At 45.1% G+C, this 18,693-nt stretch overlaps 1 protein-coding gene across 1 annotated transcript in view; it reads left to right on the top strand.

Moving 5' to 3' along the window:
- The first annotated feature begins 10,189 nt into the window (after positions 1-10,189).
- TEKT5 (tektin 5) overlaps positions 10,190-18,693 on the top strand; it is a 39,157-nt gene continuing 30,653 nt past the window's right edge. Inside the window, exons 1-3 of the mRNA XM_059037361.2 lie at positions 10,190-10,765; positions 13,605-13,688; positions 14,342-14,412. Of these exons, the coding sequence (XP_058893344.1) occupies positions 10,190-10,765; positions 13,605-13,688; positions 14,342-14,412 (731 nt within the window). The remainder of the gene's footprint in view (positions 10,766-13,604; positions 13,689-14,341; positions 14,413-18,693) is intronic.

Raw genomic sequence — 18,693 nt, 5'->3', positions numbered from 1 at the left:
TGCGAACTTCCTGGCCATGGGAGCCCCTCAACCGCTGTCACTGACTCAGTGACTGACATTTCGTAAGTGGCTTGGAGTGGAGGGCGAGGCAGTGATCTGCAGATGTGATCAAGCCGCTCCCCTTCTCTCCGCACCTGTTAGCACAAGTTTGTGTGCCCCATGCACAGTGAGGCCAAACAAACCGAAACGTTGGAGTTTGGAGCAGAGAAAGGTTTACTGCAGGGCCATGCCAGGAGACAGGTGGCTCAGGCCCAGAAAAAACCCCCGAGCTCTCCGAAAATTTTCGGCAAAGAATTTTTAAAAGCTAGATGAGGGCTTCCCTGGTGGCGCAGTGGTTGAGAGTCTGCCTGCCGATCCAGGGGACGCGGGTTCGTGCCCCGGTCCGGGAAGATCCCACATGCCGCGGAGCGGCTGGGCCCATGAGCCGTGGCCGCTGGGCCTGCGCGTCCGGAGCCTGTGCTCCGCAACGGGAGGGACCACAGCAGTAAGAGGCCCACGTACCGCAAACAAAAAGAAGCCAGATGAGGGAGGGGGTTCACAAGGTATGCGGTCAGCTCGTGCACAACTCTCTGGTTGATGGTGAGCTAACAGGGTGGTGTCACAGGGGTTAACATTACCAGTCCTTAGGCTCCAGGAGGCCTGGGGGCTGTTTGCTCATGGTCATCAAGTACTGTAGTCAATATCTTTCATTTGGTGGGGGGTTTTCACATGTGAAACAACTCAGAAAATGTGCATCAAACTGTTATCTAGGTACTTCAGAGAGGAGCTGAAGCAGAATATATGGGGGAAGGCTGTCCCAGGAAAGTCCCATAGGGTCCTGCTCGGTTACACCCTGACATAGATGCTTGTATCTCTTTATAGCAGAAAAAACGCACATGGGTCATATATATACGATAATATAGGTATATTCAAGGAGCCCCACCTTGCTTAGGAAAATCAAGCCAGAGCCCCAAATGGCTGAAAGGCCATTTGAAAGGCGGGTCAGTTTCTCTGGTGACAGTTTCACTTTGTGGATTTTCATCGGGGTTTGTCCTGGGACATCTCCCCAAATCATTCAAGCAAGTGACCTGGAGCCCAGGTGACCAGGACCCCAGAGGATCCCAGCCTGCAGTAAGCAGTCCAGCCTGAAGATCACCAAGGGATTTTTGGCCGCCCTCTGGGTTTTCCTAAGGCCTCACCCCCTTCCACAGCAGCCCTGTAACCAGTGCCAGGTGGGGGGCTGTGGCATTCATGCCTGGGCTCCCTCACACCTAAAGCACCAGGCTCCTAAAACAGGAGTTTCTTTTCTTTTCTTTTTTTTTTTTTTTTTAAATCTTTACTGGAGTGTAATTGCTTTACATTGTTAGTTTCTGCTGTATAACAAAGTGAATCAGCTATACACATACATATATCCCCATATCCCCTCCCTCTTGCGTCCCCCTCCCACCCTCCCTATCCTACCCCTCTAGGTGGTCACAAAGCACTGAGCTGATCACTCTGTGCTATGTGGCTGCTTCCCACTAGCTATCTATTTTACATTTGGTAGTGTATATGTCACTGCCACTCTCTCACTTCATCCCAGCTTACCCTTCCCCCTCCCCGTGTCCTCAAGTCCATTCTCTACATCTGCGTCTTTATTCCTGTCCTGCCCCTAGGTTCTTCAGAACTACTTTTCTTTTTTTTTTAGAATTCATATATATGTGTTAGCATATGGTATTTGTTTTTCTCTTTCTGACTTACTTCACTCTGTATGACAGCCTCTAGGTCCATCCACCTCACTACAAATAACTCAATTTTGTTTCTGTTTATGGCTGAGTAATATTCCATTGTATATATGTGCCACATCTTCTTTATCCATTCATCTGTCGATGGACACTTATGTTGCTTCTATGTCCTGGCTATTGTAAATAGAGCTGCAATGGACATTGTGGTACATGACTCTTTTTTTGTTTTATTTTATTTTATTTTTTAACATCTTTATTGGAGTATAACTGTTTTACAATAGTGTGTTAGTTTCTCCTTTGCAACAAAGTGAATCAGTTATACATATACATATCTTCCCATATCTCTTACCTCTTGCGTCACCCTCCCTCCCACCCTCCATATCCCACCCCTCTAGGTGGTCACAAAGCACAGAGGTGATCTCCCTGTGCTATGCGGCAGCTTCCCACTAGCTATCTAATTTACATTTGGTAGTGTATATATGTCCCTGCCACTCTCTCACTTTGTCACATCTTACCCTTCCCCCTCCCCATATCCTCAAGTCCATGCTCTAGTAGGTCTGTGTTTTATTCCCGTCCTATCACTAATCTCTTCATGACATTTTTTTTCTTAGATTACATATATATGTGTTAGCATACAGTATTTGTTTTTCTCCTTCTGACTTACTTCACTCTGTATGACAGACTCCAGGTCTATCCACCTCATTACAAATAACTCAGTTTCATTTCTTTTTATGGCTGAGTAATATTCCATTGTATATATGTGCCACATCTTCTTTATCCATTCATCTGTTGATGGACACTTAGGTTGCTTCCATGTCCTGGCTTTCGTAAATAGAGCTGCAATGAACATTTTGGTACATGACTCTTTTTGAATTATGGTTTTCTCAGGGTATATGCCCAGTAGTGGGATTGCAGGGTCATATGGTAGTTCTATTTGTAGTTTTTTCAGGAACCTCCATACTGTTCTCCATAGTGGCTCTATCGATTTACATTCCCACCAGCAGTGCAAGAGTGTTCCCTTTTCTCCACACCCTCTCCAGCATTTATTGTTTGTAGATTTTTTCATGATGGCCATTTTGACTGGTGTGAGGTGATACCTCACTGTAGTTTTGATTTGCATTTCTCTGATGATTAGTGATGCTGAGCATCCTTTCATGTGTTTGTTGGCAATCTGTATATCTCCTTTGGAGAAATGTCTTTTTAGGTCTTCTGCCCATTTTGAATTGGGTTGTTTGTTTTTTTGATATTGAGCTGCATGAGCTGCTTGTAAATTTTGGAGATTAATCCTTTGTCAGTTGCTTCGTTTGCAAATATTTTCTCCCCTTCTGAGGGTTGTCTTTTTGTCTTGTTTATGGTTTCCTTTGCCGTGCAAAAGCTTTTACGTTTCATTAGGTCTCATTTGTTTATTTTTGTTTTTATTTCCATTTCTCTAGGAGGTGGGTCAAAAAGGATCTTGCTGTGATGTATGTCATAGAGTGTTCTGCCTATGTTTTCCTCTAAGAGTTTTATAGTGTCTAGCCTTACATTTAGGTCTTTAATCCATTTTGAGTTTATTTTTGTGTATGGTGTTAGGGAGTGTTCTAATTTCATTCTTTTACATGTACCTGTCCAGTTTTCCTAGCACCACTTATTGAAGAGGCTGTCTTTTCTCCATTGTATGTTCTTGCCTCATTTATCAAAAATAAGGTGACCATATGTGTGTGGGCTTTCTATCCTGTTCCATTGATCTATTTTTCTGTTTTTGTGGCAGTACCATACTGTCTTGATTACCGTCGTTTTGTAGTATAATCTGAAGTCAGGGAGCTTGATTCCTCCAGCTCCGTTTTTCTTTCTCAAGATTGCTTTGGCTCTTCGGGGTCTTTTGTATTTCCATACAAATTGTGAAATTTTTTGTTCTAGTTCTGTGAAAAATGCCATTGGTAGTTTGATAGGGATTGCATTGAATCTGTAGATTGCTTTGGGTAGTATAGTCATTTTCACAATATTTATTCTTCCAATCCAAGAACATGGTATATCTCTCCATCTGTTTGTATCATCTTTAATTTCTTTTATCAGTGTCTTATAGTTTTCTGCAGACAAGTCTTTTGCCTCCTTGGGTAGGTTCATTCCTAGGTATTTTATTCTTTTTGTTGCAATGGTAAATGGGAGTGTTTCCTTAATTTCTCTTTCAGATTTTTCATCATTAGTGTATAGAAATGCAAGAGATTTCTGTGCATTAATAATGTATCCTGCTACTTTACCAAATTCATTGATTAGCTCTAGGTGTTTTCTGGTAGCATCTTTAGGATTCTCTATGTATAGTATAATGTCATCTGCAAACAGTGACAGTTTTATTTCTTCTTTTCCAATTTGGATTCCATTTATTTCTTTTTTGTCTCTAATTGTTGTTGATAAATCTTCCAAAACTATGTTGAATAATAGTGGTGAGAGTGGGCAACCTTGTCTTGTTGCTGATCTTAGTGGAAATGGTTTCAGTTTTTCACCATTGAGAACGATGTTGGCTGTGGGTTTGTCTTATATAGCCTTTATTATGTTGAGGTAAGTTCCCTCTGTGCCTACTTTCTGGAGAGTTTTTATCATAAATTGGTGTTGAATTTTGCCAGAAGCTTCTTCTGCATCTATTGAGATCATCATTTGGTTTTTATCCTTCGATTTGTTAATATGGTGTATCATATTGATTGATTTGTGTATATTGAAGAATCCTTGCATTCCTGGGATAAACCCCACTTGATCATGGTGCCTGATCCTTTCAACATGCTGTTAGATCCTGTTTGCTAGTATTTTGTTGAGGATTTTTGCATCTACGTTCATCATTGATATTGGCCTGTAGTTTTCTTTTTTTTGTGACATCTTTGTCTGGTTTTGGTATCAGGGTGATGGTGGCTTCGTAGAATGAGTTTGGGAGTGTTCCTCCTTTTGCTATATTTTGGAAGAGTTTGAGAAGGATGGGTGTTAGCTCTTCTCTAAATGTTTGATCGAATTTGCCTGTGAATCTATCTGGTCCTGGGATTTTGCTTGTTGGAAGATTTTTAATCAGTTTCAATTTCAGTGCTTATGATTGGTCTGTTTATATTTTCTATTTCTTCCTGGTTCAGTCTCGGAAGGTTGTGCTTTTCTAAGAATTTGTCCATTTCTTCCAGGTTGTCCATTTTATTGGCATAGAGTTGCTTGTAGTAATCGCTCATGATCCTTTGTATTCCTACAGTGCCAGTTGTTACTTCTCCTTTTTCATTTCTAATTCTGTTGATTTGAGTCTTCTCCCATTTTTTCTTGATGATCGTCTGGCTAATGGTCTATCAATTTTGTTTACCTTTTCAAAGAACCAGCTTTTAGTTTTATTGATCATTGCTATCATTTCCTTCATTTCTTTTTCATTGATTTCTGATCTGATCTTTATGATTTCTTTCCTTCTGTTAACTTTGGGGGTTTTTTTGTTCTTCTTTCTCTAATTACTTAAGTGTAAGGTTAGGTTGTTTATTTGAGATTTTTCTTGTTTCTTGAGGTAGGTTGTATTGCTATAAACTTCCCTCTTAAAACTGCTTTTGCTGCATCCCATAGGTTTTGGGTCATCATGTTTTCATTGTCATTTGTTTCTAGGTATTTTTAGATTTCCTCTTTGATTTCTTCAGTGATCTCTTGGTTATTTAGTAACGTATTGTTTAGGCTCTAGGTGTTTGTATTTTTTACACTATTTTTCCTGTAATTGATATCTAGTCTTACTGCATTGTGGTCGGAAAAGATACTTGATATGATTTCAATTTTCTTAAATTTACCAAGGCTTGATTTGTGACCCAAGATATGATCTACCCTGGTAAATATTCCATGAGCACTTGGGAAGAACGTGTATTCTGTTGTTTTTGGATGGAATGTCCTATAAATATCAATTAAGTCCGTCTTGTGTAATGTGTCATTTAAAACTTGTGTTTCCTTATTTTCATTTTGGTTGATCTGTCCATTGGTGAAAGTGGGGTGTTAAAGTCCTCTACTATTATCGTGTTACTGTCGTTTTCCCCTTTTATGGCTGTTAGCATTTGCCTTATGTATTGAGGTGCTCCTATGCTGGGTGCATAAATATTTACAATTGCTGTATTTTCTTCTTGGATTGATCCCTTGATCATTATGTGGTGTCCTTCTTTGTCTCTTGTAATAGTCTTTATTTTAAGGTCTACTTTGTCTGATATGAGAATTGCTATTCCAGCTTTCTTTTGATTTCCATTTGCATAGAATATCATTTTCCATCCCCTCAGTTTCAGTCTGTATGTGTCCCTAGGTCTGAAGTGGGTCTCTTGTTGACAGCATATATATGGGTCCTGTTTTTGTATCCATTCAGCTAGTCTATGTCTTCTGGTTGGAGCATTTAATCCATTTACATTTAAGGTAATTATCGATATGTATGTTCCTATTACCATTTACTTAATTGTTTTGAGTTTGTTATTGTAGGTCTTTTCCTTCTCTTGTGTCTTCTGCCTAAAGAAGCTCCTTTAGCATTTGTTGTAAAGCTGGTTTGGTGGTGCTGAATTCTCTCAGCTTTTGCTTGTCTGTAATGGTTTTTATTTCTGCATTGAATCTGAATGAGATCCTTGATGGGTAGAGTAAATCTTGGTTGTAGGTTTTTCCCTTTCATCACTTTAAATATGTCCTGCCACTCCTTTCTGGCTTGCAGAGTTTCTGCTGAAAGATCAGCTGTTAACCTTATGGGGATTCTCTTGTATGTTTTTTGTTGCTTTTCCCTTGCTTCTTTTAATATTTTTTCTTTGTATTTAATTTTTGATAGTTTGATTAATTTGTGTCTTGACATGTTTCTCCTTGGACTTATCCTGTATGGGACTCTCTGCGCTTCCTGGACTTGATTGACTATTTCCTTTTCCATATTAGGGAAGTTTTCAACTATAATCTCTTCAAATATTTTCTCAGTTCCTTTCTTTTTCTCATCTTCTTCTGGGACCCCTATAATTTGAATGTTGCTGCGTTTAATGTTGTCCCAGAGGTCTCTGAGACTGTCCTCAATTCTTTTCATTCTTTTTCCTTTATTCTGCTCTGCAGTAGTTATTTCCACTATTTTATCTTCCAGGTCACTTATCCATTCTTCTGCTTCAGTTATTCTGCTATTGATTCCTTCTAGAGAATTTTAAATTTCATTTATTGTGTTGTTAATCATTGTTTGTTTGCTCTTTAGTTCTTCTAGGTCCTTATTAGACATTTCTTGTATTTTCTCCATTCTATTTCCAAGATTTTAGGTCATCTTTACTAACATTACTCTGAATTCTTTTTCAGGTAGACTGCCTATTTCCTCTTCATTTGTTAGGTCTGGTGGGTTTTTACCTTGCTCCTTCATCTGCTGCGTATTTCTCCGTCTTCTTATTTTGCTTAACTTACTGTGTTTGGGGTCTCCTTTTCGCAGGCTGCAGGTTCGTAGTTCCCGTTGTTTTTGGTGTCTGCCCCGAGTGGGTACGGTTGGTTCAGTGGGTTGTGTAGGCTTCCTGGTGGAGGGGACTAGTGCCAGTGTTCTGGATGAGGCTGGATCTTGTCTTTCTGTTGAGCAGGACCACATCCAGTGGTATGTTTCGGGGTGTCTGTGAACTTATTATGATTTTAGGCAGCCTCTCTGCTAATGGGTGGGGTTGTGTTCCTGTCTTGCTAGTTGTTTGGCATGGGGTGTCCAGCACTGTAACTTGCTGGTTGTTGAGTGGAGCTGGGTCTTAGTGTTGAGACAGAGATCTCTGGGAGAGCTCTCGCCAATTGATATTATGTGGGGCCTGGAGGTCTCTGGTGGGCCAATGTCCTGAACTCGGCTCTACCAGTAAGAGGAGTTTCTGACTGATGTCCGTTGGTGTCTGAATCGGAAGCCATGGCCTCAGAGCCCCACGGTTGGGAAAATCTTCAGGACAAGATACATGCATATAAATAATATATATAAAGTATATATCCAGAGGCCCATGGGAGGCAGAAAGCCTTCAAGACAATATATACTCAAGTAAAAAAATGGATGCTCTTCCATCCTGTAACTCCTTCTAGAAGTTATGCTCAGACATGCCCAGAAATATACGTGGAAAGATGCTGATTGCATTTATGCAGAACTACTAAGGGAGAGAGGCCAGGCTTAAAGGACTGTGTCCTATGTGACCTTGTTTATATGGCATTCTGTGGGGACAGAGGGCCCGTTGGTGATTGCCAGGTTACAGCCAGAGGGAAGAGCACAAAGGTCTTCCTGGGTGATGGGAATGATCTCATCCTGGTGGTGGCGGTGGGCCTGTGTGCCTTCTTCAGCACACACAGAACTGCACCAAGAGGGTTAATTCCACTGTGTGAAAATTGTACCTCTGCGAACCTGACTTAAATAAATGCAAGTGGCAAGACATTTATTGCAGCGATGTTTGTACTAACAAAAGACTGGAAACAACTTAATCGCCCAGTCATAGAGAATGATCAAGTAAATAATACACCTCCATATAATGCAGCACTGCACAGCTACTAAATGGAAGAGAGAGGTGTTTATGGACCGAAATGAGATGATCTCCAAGAGTTACAGTTATGTGCAAAATGGTGGGTATAGTGTTTACCATTTATGTAAAAAAGATATAGATTGATATAAGCTTTTATGTGCATAGGATGTCTCTAGAAAAATACAAAAACCTGATCATTGGAGTTCTGTCTGGGAAGACTGGAAGTAGCTAGGAGTAATGAGAAAATGTAAATTTTACTTTATACCCTTAGATACCACATTAATATTTTTACTATGAACATTTAGTGCTTAAGAAATACCCTGAGTCTTTCCAGACCATTTCTTGGATGCTCCAATATACAAGCACTTCCTGTGTAGGATGTCCCATCTTCAATGACCCAGCAAGATGAGCATTGTAGGTACAGAGGGGCCCAGAGCCCACCCTATAATGTGGGGAGGTCAAGTTTTCTTTATAGGTTTGCTGTGAAAATTAAATAAATGAGTATAGGTAAAGCCTCGGGTATACAGAAGGTGCTTAATACATGTTATTTCTCTCTGCCTTATCCCCCTCATACCCACTCCATTTTGCAGCCCTGGTTTTAGGCAACTGGGGAGAAAATTCGCATTAGCCATCTCGCTCCACTAACAAGGACCATTTGAGGGTTAGAGTATTTTCTTTGCCATTTCAAAAAGGGGGAAAGGAGCCCACAAGTCAAGCATCCCACTTGTTGAATACCTTGAGACTTTGTTACCATTCCCACCAGCCAAGGAGGGGAGGAAGTTTCTTGTTGGGTTAAAAATATTGGTATAGAATAGAGGGTTGAACACTTTTTCTGGAATAATGAAACCCTCAGTCTAGACACCCGTTCACCCCTTCAGTACTGTGCCGGGTGCTGGGACTTAACGGTGAAGCCAAATGGACATGACATGGTGGAGCCCCACATGGAGCTCACAATTCCCCCACCCTGCTTCCTTATTAAGTTCAGCTTCATTGAAGTATGGTTTATGTACAGTAAACGTCCCCCTTTTAGTGGACAGTTCTATGGGTTTTGACAAATACAGATAGTTGTGTAACCCCTGCAACCATCAAGACACAGAGCAGTGCTGTCGCCATTCCCAAATTTTCTCCTGCTCCTTTGTGGTCAATCTTTCCCCTACCCCCAGCCCTGGCGACCACTGACCTGCCTTCTGGCCATATGGATCTGCCTGAAAGTCATCCAGATGACATCCAGAATGTCATCTAGATGGACTCATACAGGATGTATGAGTCTAGCTGCTTCCATTTAGCTTAATGCATTTGAGATTCATTCCTGCTGTTTCACGTGCCAAGAGCTCATTCTTCTTTACTGCTGAGTAGAAGCCCATGCTGTGCGTGGACCACTTGGGTGCCATCCTGAGGACAAAGAGAGAAGGAGAACAACTAACCTTGACCAAATTGGCCCTGAGCTGATTGGGTTTACTGCAGTGGACCGCATTAAATTTTCTCCCACAGGCAGAGTTAAGTTTGGAAAGGCAGACTCGATTATTATGAAAAATACATAAATGCCATTTCTTGCACCTCCAACTCAGTAGATTGAAAACCTCATTCATTCTGTTGATTTTTTTGGTCTGTTTTTTTTTTTTTTTTTTTTTTTTTTTTTTTTTTTTTGCGGTACGCGGGCCTGTCACTGTTGCGGCCTCTCCCGCTGCAGAGCACAGGCTCCGGACACGCAGGCTCAGCGGCCACGGCTCACGGGCCCAGCCGCTCCGCGGCACGTGGGATCTTCCCGGACGGGGGCACGAACCCGTGTCCCCTGCATCGGCAGGCGGACTCTCAACCACTGCGCCACCAGGGAAACCCTGGTCTGTGTTTTGATTGTGATGCTATGGCCCCAGCTGGGGCAAGTGAGCAGGGGTCCCAGTAAGGCCCCACTCCCCCAGGCTTTATGACAACAGTGCCGAGTCATAGAGGTCCTGCCCTTACCTCAGAGAAGCCCCTTCCCTTTCCTGTGGTGCCTTGGCCCCCTTAGGCACAGTTTTGCCCTAGTGGAGCTGATGAGACAAGATGGAGTTTCTTGGAACCACTCAGACTGCCAGTTACTGTGGCCCCAAGAAAGCCCGTGGCATCGGCATGCTGCCCCCGGTGGTGCCGGCCCGGGTGACCCAGGAGTGTTACCAGCCCTATTACCCGCCTGGGTGCCCCTACCCGAACTCATGGAGACCCAGCCTCTCCTACAAGGTCTCCAACACCCAGACCTGCCTGAACAAGGAAGCCACGTGCCGCAGCGCCCTGCGGCCGCCCAGCATCCTGCCGGGCGACCGCTCAGCGCTCTTCTGTCGCTACAGCCCCCATGACTGGGACCAGTCCAACCAGCTGCAGATACGCGCGGCCGAGGCCTCGCGGCTGTGGGCCAGCCGGCTGATGGGCGACTCCATGCGTCTCATGCAGGACAAGGACCAGCTGACGCGCCAGATGCAGGAGGGGACCTGCCGGAACCTGGGCCAGAGGCTGTCGGACATCGGCTTCTGGAAGTCGGAGCTGAGCTACGAGCTGGAGAGGCTTCTGAACGAGAACCACAGCCTGGACGCAGTCAAGAGGCAGCTGGAGTGTGCAGCCGAGGAACTGAACTGTCCACTGCAGGTGAGTGTGGGGGGTGGAGGGGGGGGCCTGATGGCCGCTGGGATACCACCCCTGCAATGCAGCCCCCCCCCACTCCCCTTGAGTGAAGATCAAGGTGACGGGTGCCGTGCAGCTCAATTTGAGCTGCATCATCATCATCTATAATCAGCTTTAAGCTAAATTTATATATATATATATATATATATATATATATAAAACTTAGTCAATTGACAATAATCCCAGTCCAATCAGGATTCCTCAGACTGAATGGAATTTCCTTTTCTCTTGGGGTTACATCAAAAGCACTTCAGGGACTTCATAAAGACATCACAAGCGTGTGTGTGTGTGTGTGTGTATGTGATGGTCTTTAGAAGATGTGCTTCAAATAACTGCTCTATTTTTCTCTGTAGCCCTTAAGACCTGCTAACATAATGTACAATTTACTTATTGTTTTGCTCCACACACTAGAATATAGGCACCATGAGGGCAGGGATTTCTGTCTGCTTTTTCACCAAGGACTGCTATTCAGCTGTGGAGGACCAGTATGTCTACGCTGGTCCTCAGTGAGCAGTGTCTGTGCTCATTGCCTGTCATCTAGACCAATGTTCTGAATGTCTTCCCATCCTGGCACAGTGTGTGGCACACAGCAGGCACTCAAGAAGTATTTGCTGAATAAATGAATGAATATCTGAATGTGGACATCCTCCACACTTTGGTTTCCCAGTCTCCAGCCATATCCTGGAGCAGTTAGGATAGCTTTAGGCTGCATGTAAACAGCTATCTGACTACAGCAGCTCAGGCAAATAGGAATTTCATTTTCTGTTATGAGAATTCCAGAGGAAAAGAGAGGAGGATGCTGCAGCCTCCACGTGATACCAGAAGGGACCCAGCCTCCTGTCTGCTTGGCCATCCTCAACATGGGGCTTTTGTCCTACTACTTTCAAGGATGTTTCAGATCTCATATTGCAAACTCCCTCTTGCCAGGAACATTTGGATATTCTCAGTCGAGGCAGGAGGATGGGGTAGGGAAGGGGCAAAATGCCAACTGTGTCTGTCCCTTTTTCTCAGGGAATAACACTTTTCTAGAAGGTCTATTATGTGAGTCCATTTTTAACCCATTTGCCAGAACTCACGTGGGCTCCCTGGGTGCAAAGGAGTCTGGGTAAGTGAGCATTTTTCACTGGGTCCTGGAGTGGACATTGGGTGAGGAACTGGCATTATCTGCCTTTGCTGTGGGAGATCATTGTGGCCACACAAGCTGATGTTCTGCTGCTCCCTGGAGTGTGTGCAAATGCAGAACCCCTGCCTGCAAACCTCCTGCAGCTGTGCCTGCTCTGTGTCAGGCGTGGGGGCTTCTGTAGGAGAGGCCCTGCCTCCATGTTTCCCCTGGAGACAAGGCACAGGTTCTGACCACTATGGGATGGGGATCCCTACTGTTTCCCTATGCCCTCAGGTTCCCCCCCCGGAAGGACAGTGGGCAGGGCTGCTGCTCAGAGATCCAAAGCAGAATCTGAAATCTAGTGCTCCTCCCCTGTCCCCGACTCTCTCCTCACTCCCCCAGCCTGTCTGGAAAGCCCAGCTCTGCCCCATCACGTGGCCCCTGTGACAGCCACATGGGGGCACAGGGACCAGAGCCATCTCACTTCCATCCACTTGTCTCCAACTCCAAGGTTACCACCTCAGTCCAGGTGCCTCTCAATGGACAATGGTGACGGCCTCCTTCCTGGCCTCCTGACCTCTGGCCCCTCCAACGCATTTTCCAGACAGCAGCCAGAGGGATGGTTTTAAATATTAAACTAGATCTCTGCACCTTCCCACTAAAACCCCCTCAATGGCTTCCTAATGCATCCTAGTTAACATCTGAGTTCCTTGTCACAGGCCCAATGGCTTCCTGTCTGCTGCTTCTCCTACCCCAGGGCCTTTGCACTGGCTGTTCCCTCTTCCTGGTGCATTTTTCCCATTCATTTCTGCTGCTTCTCATAATTCAGGTCTCGATCTGCCAGCTCCTTAGAGAAGTCCTCCCTGACCACCCTGCTGGTTATTCCTCACCCACCCACATCTCCCTATTTTCATCACAGCTCTTATCACAGTCAGAAACGATTGAGTTTCTTTCTATGTTCATTTGTGTGTGTTCTCTCTCTTCTGTTAGAACTCCATAAGAGCAGGGACTGTTTAGTTCACTGCAGCGTCCCCAGTACTTTGATGGAGTGTGACACAGAGAAGGGAACAGTAAATTCTTGTGGCATCAAGTGCCCCCCCTCCTTTCTGAGTTCCCAGATACATTTGCATCCCAACACCAGATGCCGTGCTCCCCTGCCTCCTTCTCACTGCTCTTTGTGACATCACAGGCCAGTGATCCATCACAATTCTTTGACAGTCTGCTGCTGCAGGAGCTCCACTGAGCAGCCACTCCCCTGGCTTCTGTTCTGCTCTGTTCATGTCCCCATGACAGTTGTAAGGTCCATGTGGCAGGGTTGCCTGGGTCTCACTTGGCCTATGTCACTTTCCAAAGCTCTTCCCCCATTTAGAGATCTCCAAAAAAGGGTGTTCATATATATTCACAGGTAATTCTTATTGACAGTATTCTAAGTGCTTTACATTTGTCAAACTGACTTAACCAGCATGGCCAGCTTGAGATGTGCACGATTTTGCACCCATCTACCATCTCAGCATCCCACAGCCCTCACTGATGGAGAAGGGGAGGCAGAAGCCCACCCAGACGCACAGTGATGGGGCCACATGAAGCATCCAGGTTTCCCAGGAATGAAACAGACCACGGCAAGGGTAGATGTGAGTCAATTCTGCTCAGGGTCTACATACAGCTGCAGGGAGAATACATGATTCCCCTTGCCCCCTACAGGCGGCCCTGGAGTGTCTGTACCAGCGAGAGAAAAGGATCGGGATTGACTTGGTCCATGACAACGTGGAGAAAAATCTTATCGGGGTAAGATGTCCCCTGGGTCTGGCCAGCCCCCTGAGGGAGGAGGGAAAGGCCAGCTGGTCAGAGAGGTTTCTGAGCTGCCTGTCAGGAGCAGAAGCCACACGTGTCACCCCATGCAAAATTAGGGCTCAGAAAGCATGGGTGGGGACCTAGGTTGCAATTTAGAAACAGTGAGAAAGGAGGTCATTTGACCCTCAGTCTTTTCCTCTCCAAAATGGGCATCATAATAGTAATACCAAAAAATAGCAAAAGTAACAGCCAGTGTTCATTGAGCACCTGTTATATGCCACACACTGTATTACTTCATATACATTATTTAATTCAATGATAAAATATGAATGTATCATATTTTATGATAAATAACGGGTCTATGAATGAACCCTTGGTGCATAGTAGGTGCTGCATTTTCTTTTACTCTGGAAGTATATAAAAAGAAAGGACAGTAGGGCAAAGAATGTGCAGCTTCCACAGTTGACCCTCAGGTGCCCGGCCCTGGGGATCATGCTGGTTGGCGCAGGAAATGGACCCCACCCTGACATTTCACCCTGTGGGCTGGAGGGTGGGCAGCGAGAGGTGAGGAGTGCAGCACTGGCCTGGGAGACAGGAGACTGTGAGTATCTAAGGGGCGGTGCTCTTTCTGACATCTTTCATTGCAGGAAGTAGATTTGCTAAAATGTTGCCAAGAACGGATGAGAAAACTAGCCCAAAGGATTGACATCCAGATGCGGTAAGAGCTGCTTTCTCTCCCTTTTCTTGGAGTTTGTTGTGGGTCTCCCAGGTTTCAGGGGTCCCGCCTCTCCAGGTGGTTCTTTTGATCAGTGGTGTACTGGTAAGCTTTTAACAACCAGCTCTCCAGGAAAATAAAAAAGCCCTGATCTGTCGCATTTGTCAGTTTCAGCGATGTTAAGCGCTACCACCATGGCTGATCTCAGTCTATCAATATGTTACTGAGATGCACACGATTGATTTTCATGAGTCAGCACAGCATTGGTGGTTCTTGTTTGCAGTGAGAGCCTTGGCAAAAGAAATTGGCCTCACTGAGGCTCCTCTTAGCCTGTGGCTTCTCCACGCGAGTCCTGAACTTTGGGACATGGCAGAGAGTGGGTGGCATTGGGCATCAAGGTGAAGGTCCCGGGCCTCTCCAGAGGGGAGCTGGTGGACACCTTGAGCCACTGTTCCTTTTAGTCTTCAAAGGAATCAGCTTTTTGTTCTTGGAAGATTATGTAACTGGTATCATGACAAGGAAGGAGGCTCCCGCATAATTAAAGGGAGGCTTGAGTTTTACAGGGCTTGGGACCCATAGATGAGCCCTTGGCACCCAGCTCCCCTGGAGGCAGCAGCCTTCCCGCCTGGCCCTTGAGCTGAGCACTTGCCTTTAACACTTGCAGGCAGGCCGCTCTGCTGGTTTCTCCTTGTTTACTCAGATATAGCTAACAAGAGACGGCTGGCAACCTGGCCAGGGCTGCCCCTTCCCACTGTGTGGAGGACGTAGGCAGCTTGCATGGGATGCTAAGGGGTAAGGAAGCTTGCAGATAGGCCCTGGGAGCTTGGTGCCCTGGTTTGTTCTTCCCCAGAAACAGCAGTCGCCCCTACCTCTCTCTCTCTCTCTCTCTCTCTCTCTCTCTCTCTCTCTCTCTCTCTCTCTCTCTCTCTCTCTCTCTCTCACACACACACACACACACACACACACACACACACACACACACACACACACACGGCAGCACCTCAACTCCATTGAGGCTGTAAGAATGGGTGGCAGAGGTAGGAGAGAATTATCCTGTAAAAATAAAATAAATAGCATCCAGGACAGTGTTGAAAAGCTGCCTGCAGATCTAAGTGTGTGATCAGGGGCAGATGAGTTGAGAAAACCCAGGGAGACATCAGAGGTGGAGAAAAGTTGAAATGAGATGCAAATACAGCAGTGACTGAGGTGACAGTTGAATGAATGAAAGCACGGTTGAATTCCATCATTATGTGCCTCTGTCTTGACTTCTGACATGTCGACCTACCACTTGGACTATGTTTGCCTAATATTCGTCTATACATTAACCCACTTCAAAAAACCCTTCGATACTTGTACTTAAACAGGAATGTTTTAACAAAGGGAGTTCTTTGGGCAGGCGAATGCCTTTATTGTATTTTTCTTGCCCTATGTTTACAATCACCTATTTTTTGGCAAAAGAGCATGGTTTGCCATTTGTGGTTGACATGGGGCTGTGACAAAACTTGGTGTTAGAGTGACGGGAGGGCTGAGGTTTGGGAAATGGGACAGTTTGAGCCGGAAGAGTGAACAAAAGCCCAGACTTGAAATTAGGGAGCTGGACCCCGGAAGGGAAATCTTGAAACTGAGGTGGGTGGAACGCTGCTTGTGCAGGAAAAGTAGAAAGACCAAGATGGTCTCATCGACTGGGAGACACAGAATGAGAGACACAGTGAACTCTGATGTCAGAGGGAAAAAGAGACAGAAAGAGAAAGACCCGAAGCCGTAAACAGAGAGAGATGAGCAGAGAGACAGAGGAACAGAGAGGGACACAGACATGCCAGAGAGAGAGAGAAATCGAGAGGTGAGAGAGATGAAGAGATGGAAAGGGACAGACACAGAGAAAGAGGAAAAGAGAACAGGGGGGGCTGGGAGGAAAGCAGTGGAGGCAGTGTGGATGGGGAGGGGATGAGAGCGGGTGGAAGGGACTCTCCTCTTTGCCGGGAACAGAGGCCCAGTCACCCTGGAGAGAGGCCCTTTGACCCTGGGCAGCGGCCCCTTTTCAGAGGACACCTGTCATCTTGCAGGGAGGAAGCTTTTGCTGCCCGGGCAGCCTAATTAACCTAGAACTGGCCAGAGCCTCATCAACAGGGCAGAACTCAGTGTGACCTTGCCCTTGGGGAAGCTCTGCTGATGACCTGCTAGGGTGGCCGCCCTGGCCCCGGGCAGGTGATGAGCTGTTGACTCGTGGTTTTCTAGGTGAGGCCTGAGGCCTGCATCTACTCAGAGCTGTGTCCTCACCTCACCAGGTGCCCCAGCAAAGCAGAAAAGGCTTTCCTGACTGGGCAGGAGCCAGGTTCAGGCTTTTCCTTGTGGGCTGACAGCAGGGCGAGTCTTGGCACTGGCCAGGCTCTCCATCTGGGGGAGATGGGGCTGTTGTCTCCCTCCCCAGGCCTCATTAGCCAGGGCCAGGAGGCTGGACCAGGTGACCTGGGATTCTGAGGCCCCAGGTTCTCCTCTGATGCTCTGGCACGTTTCTCTTCTACATTCTGGTCTTTCTTCACACTCCACCTCATGAGGCAGGATGGGGCCCCATTTCCCCATGGCTCTGCCAATTCCAAAGGCCGTAAGGGCCCCAGGATGGCTCTCCTTGCTCCAACATGACCCTCTATGCATTCTGATGGGTGCAGATCCAGCATAATAATTTAATTTCTTTGCTCCTGGCCTGTTTGAAACCTCTCACCAGCTTTCAGTACCCATAGCAGAAAAAGAACGTGGCAGAAAGACAGAGACAGGCAGGGGAGAGGTAGAGAGAGACACACACTGAGGCCCCAAGACAGAGAGAAACCAAGCAAGAGGAGGCAGAAGGAGATAAAGATGAGAGAGACAGAGGGACAGAGACAAGGGGAGGAAGGGAGAGAAAGGGAGGGAGAAAATTAGATGCAGGAGGGGAAAGAGAGATACCGATGTGAGACATGCACCAATCAGTTTAGTTGCGTCTGGACATCAAACTGCTCAAAGTTATTCCCTTCTCCAGTCTCTTTCAATTCCTTTAAGACATCAAGGGAATCTAAAAACATGGTACAAGACTTCCCTGGTGACGCAGTGGTTAAGAACCCTCCTGCCAATGCAAAGGACATGGTTTTGAGCCCTGGTCTGGGAAGATCCCACATGCTGCAGAGCAACTAAGCCCGTGCGCCATAACTACTGAGCCTGTGTGCCACAAATATGGAAGCCCCCGCACCTACAGCCCATACTCTGCCACGAGAAGCCCCTGCAATGAGAAGCCTGCCCACTGCAATGAAGAGTAGCACCCGCTCACCTCAACTAGAGGAAGCTCGTGCGTAGCAATGAAGACCCAATGCAGCCAAAAATAAAATAAATTTAAAAATTAAAAAATTTCAGAAAAAGAAAGTAAGAGAGAAACCAGAGCCTAATAAAAATAAATAAATAAATAAATGGTACAAATGAGCTTATTTACAAAATGGAAATAGAGTCACAGATGAAAAACAAACTTATGTTTACCAGGGGGGAAAGGGAGGCAGGGATAAATTGGGAGATTGGGACTGACATATACACAGTGCTATATATAAGCTATATAACTAGTAAAGACCTACTGTATAGCACAGGGAACTCTTCTCAATACTCTGTAATGACCTATATGGGAAAAGAATTTTAAAAAGTGGATATATCTATATGTGTAACTGATTTACTTTGCTGTACAGCAGAAACTAATACAACATTGTAAATCATCTACACTCCAATAAAAGTTTTTTAAAAATAAATTTAAAAAAAAAAGACATCAAGGCAAAACTCCCAATCAATGCTTATGCGTCTTTAATTTCCTTTTTTCAACCAAAAAAGAAACAGAAAAAGTTTCAGGCTTAGAACCTACTAGAGACAACAGATTCTAGCTAGCATTCTGTTAGTGTTTACTTTGCATCTAGGTTTGGAAACAGTTACTGGTTTTCTTTTAAAGACAGTGATGTAGATTTTTCTTTTGAAATACATTTATTTATTTATTTATTTATTTTTTAAACTTCTTTATTGGAGTATAATTGCTTTACAGTGGTGTGTTAGTTTCTGCTTTATAACAAAGTGAATCAGCTATACGTATACATATATTCCCATATCTCCTCCCTCTTGCGTCTCCCTCCCACCCTCCCTGTCCCACCCCTCTAGGTGGTCATAAAGCACCAAGCTGATCTCCCTGTGCTATGTGGCTGCTTCCCACTAGCTATCTATTTTACATTTGGTAGTGTATATATGTCCATGCCACTCTCTCACTTTGTCCCAGCTTACCCTTTC

This window comes from Kogia breviceps, chromosome 14 (genome assembly GCF_026419965.1).
Source record: "Kogia breviceps isolate mKogBre1 chromosome 14, mKogBre1 haplotype 1, whole genome shotgun sequence".
In the NCBI taxonomy this organism is placed as follows: Eukaryota; Metazoa; Chordata; class Mammalia; order Artiodactyla; family Physeteridae; genus Kogia; species Kogia breviceps.
The sequence above is the reverse complement of the archived record's forward strand: the minus strand, read 5'-3'. Positions and strand labels throughout refer to the sequence as shown.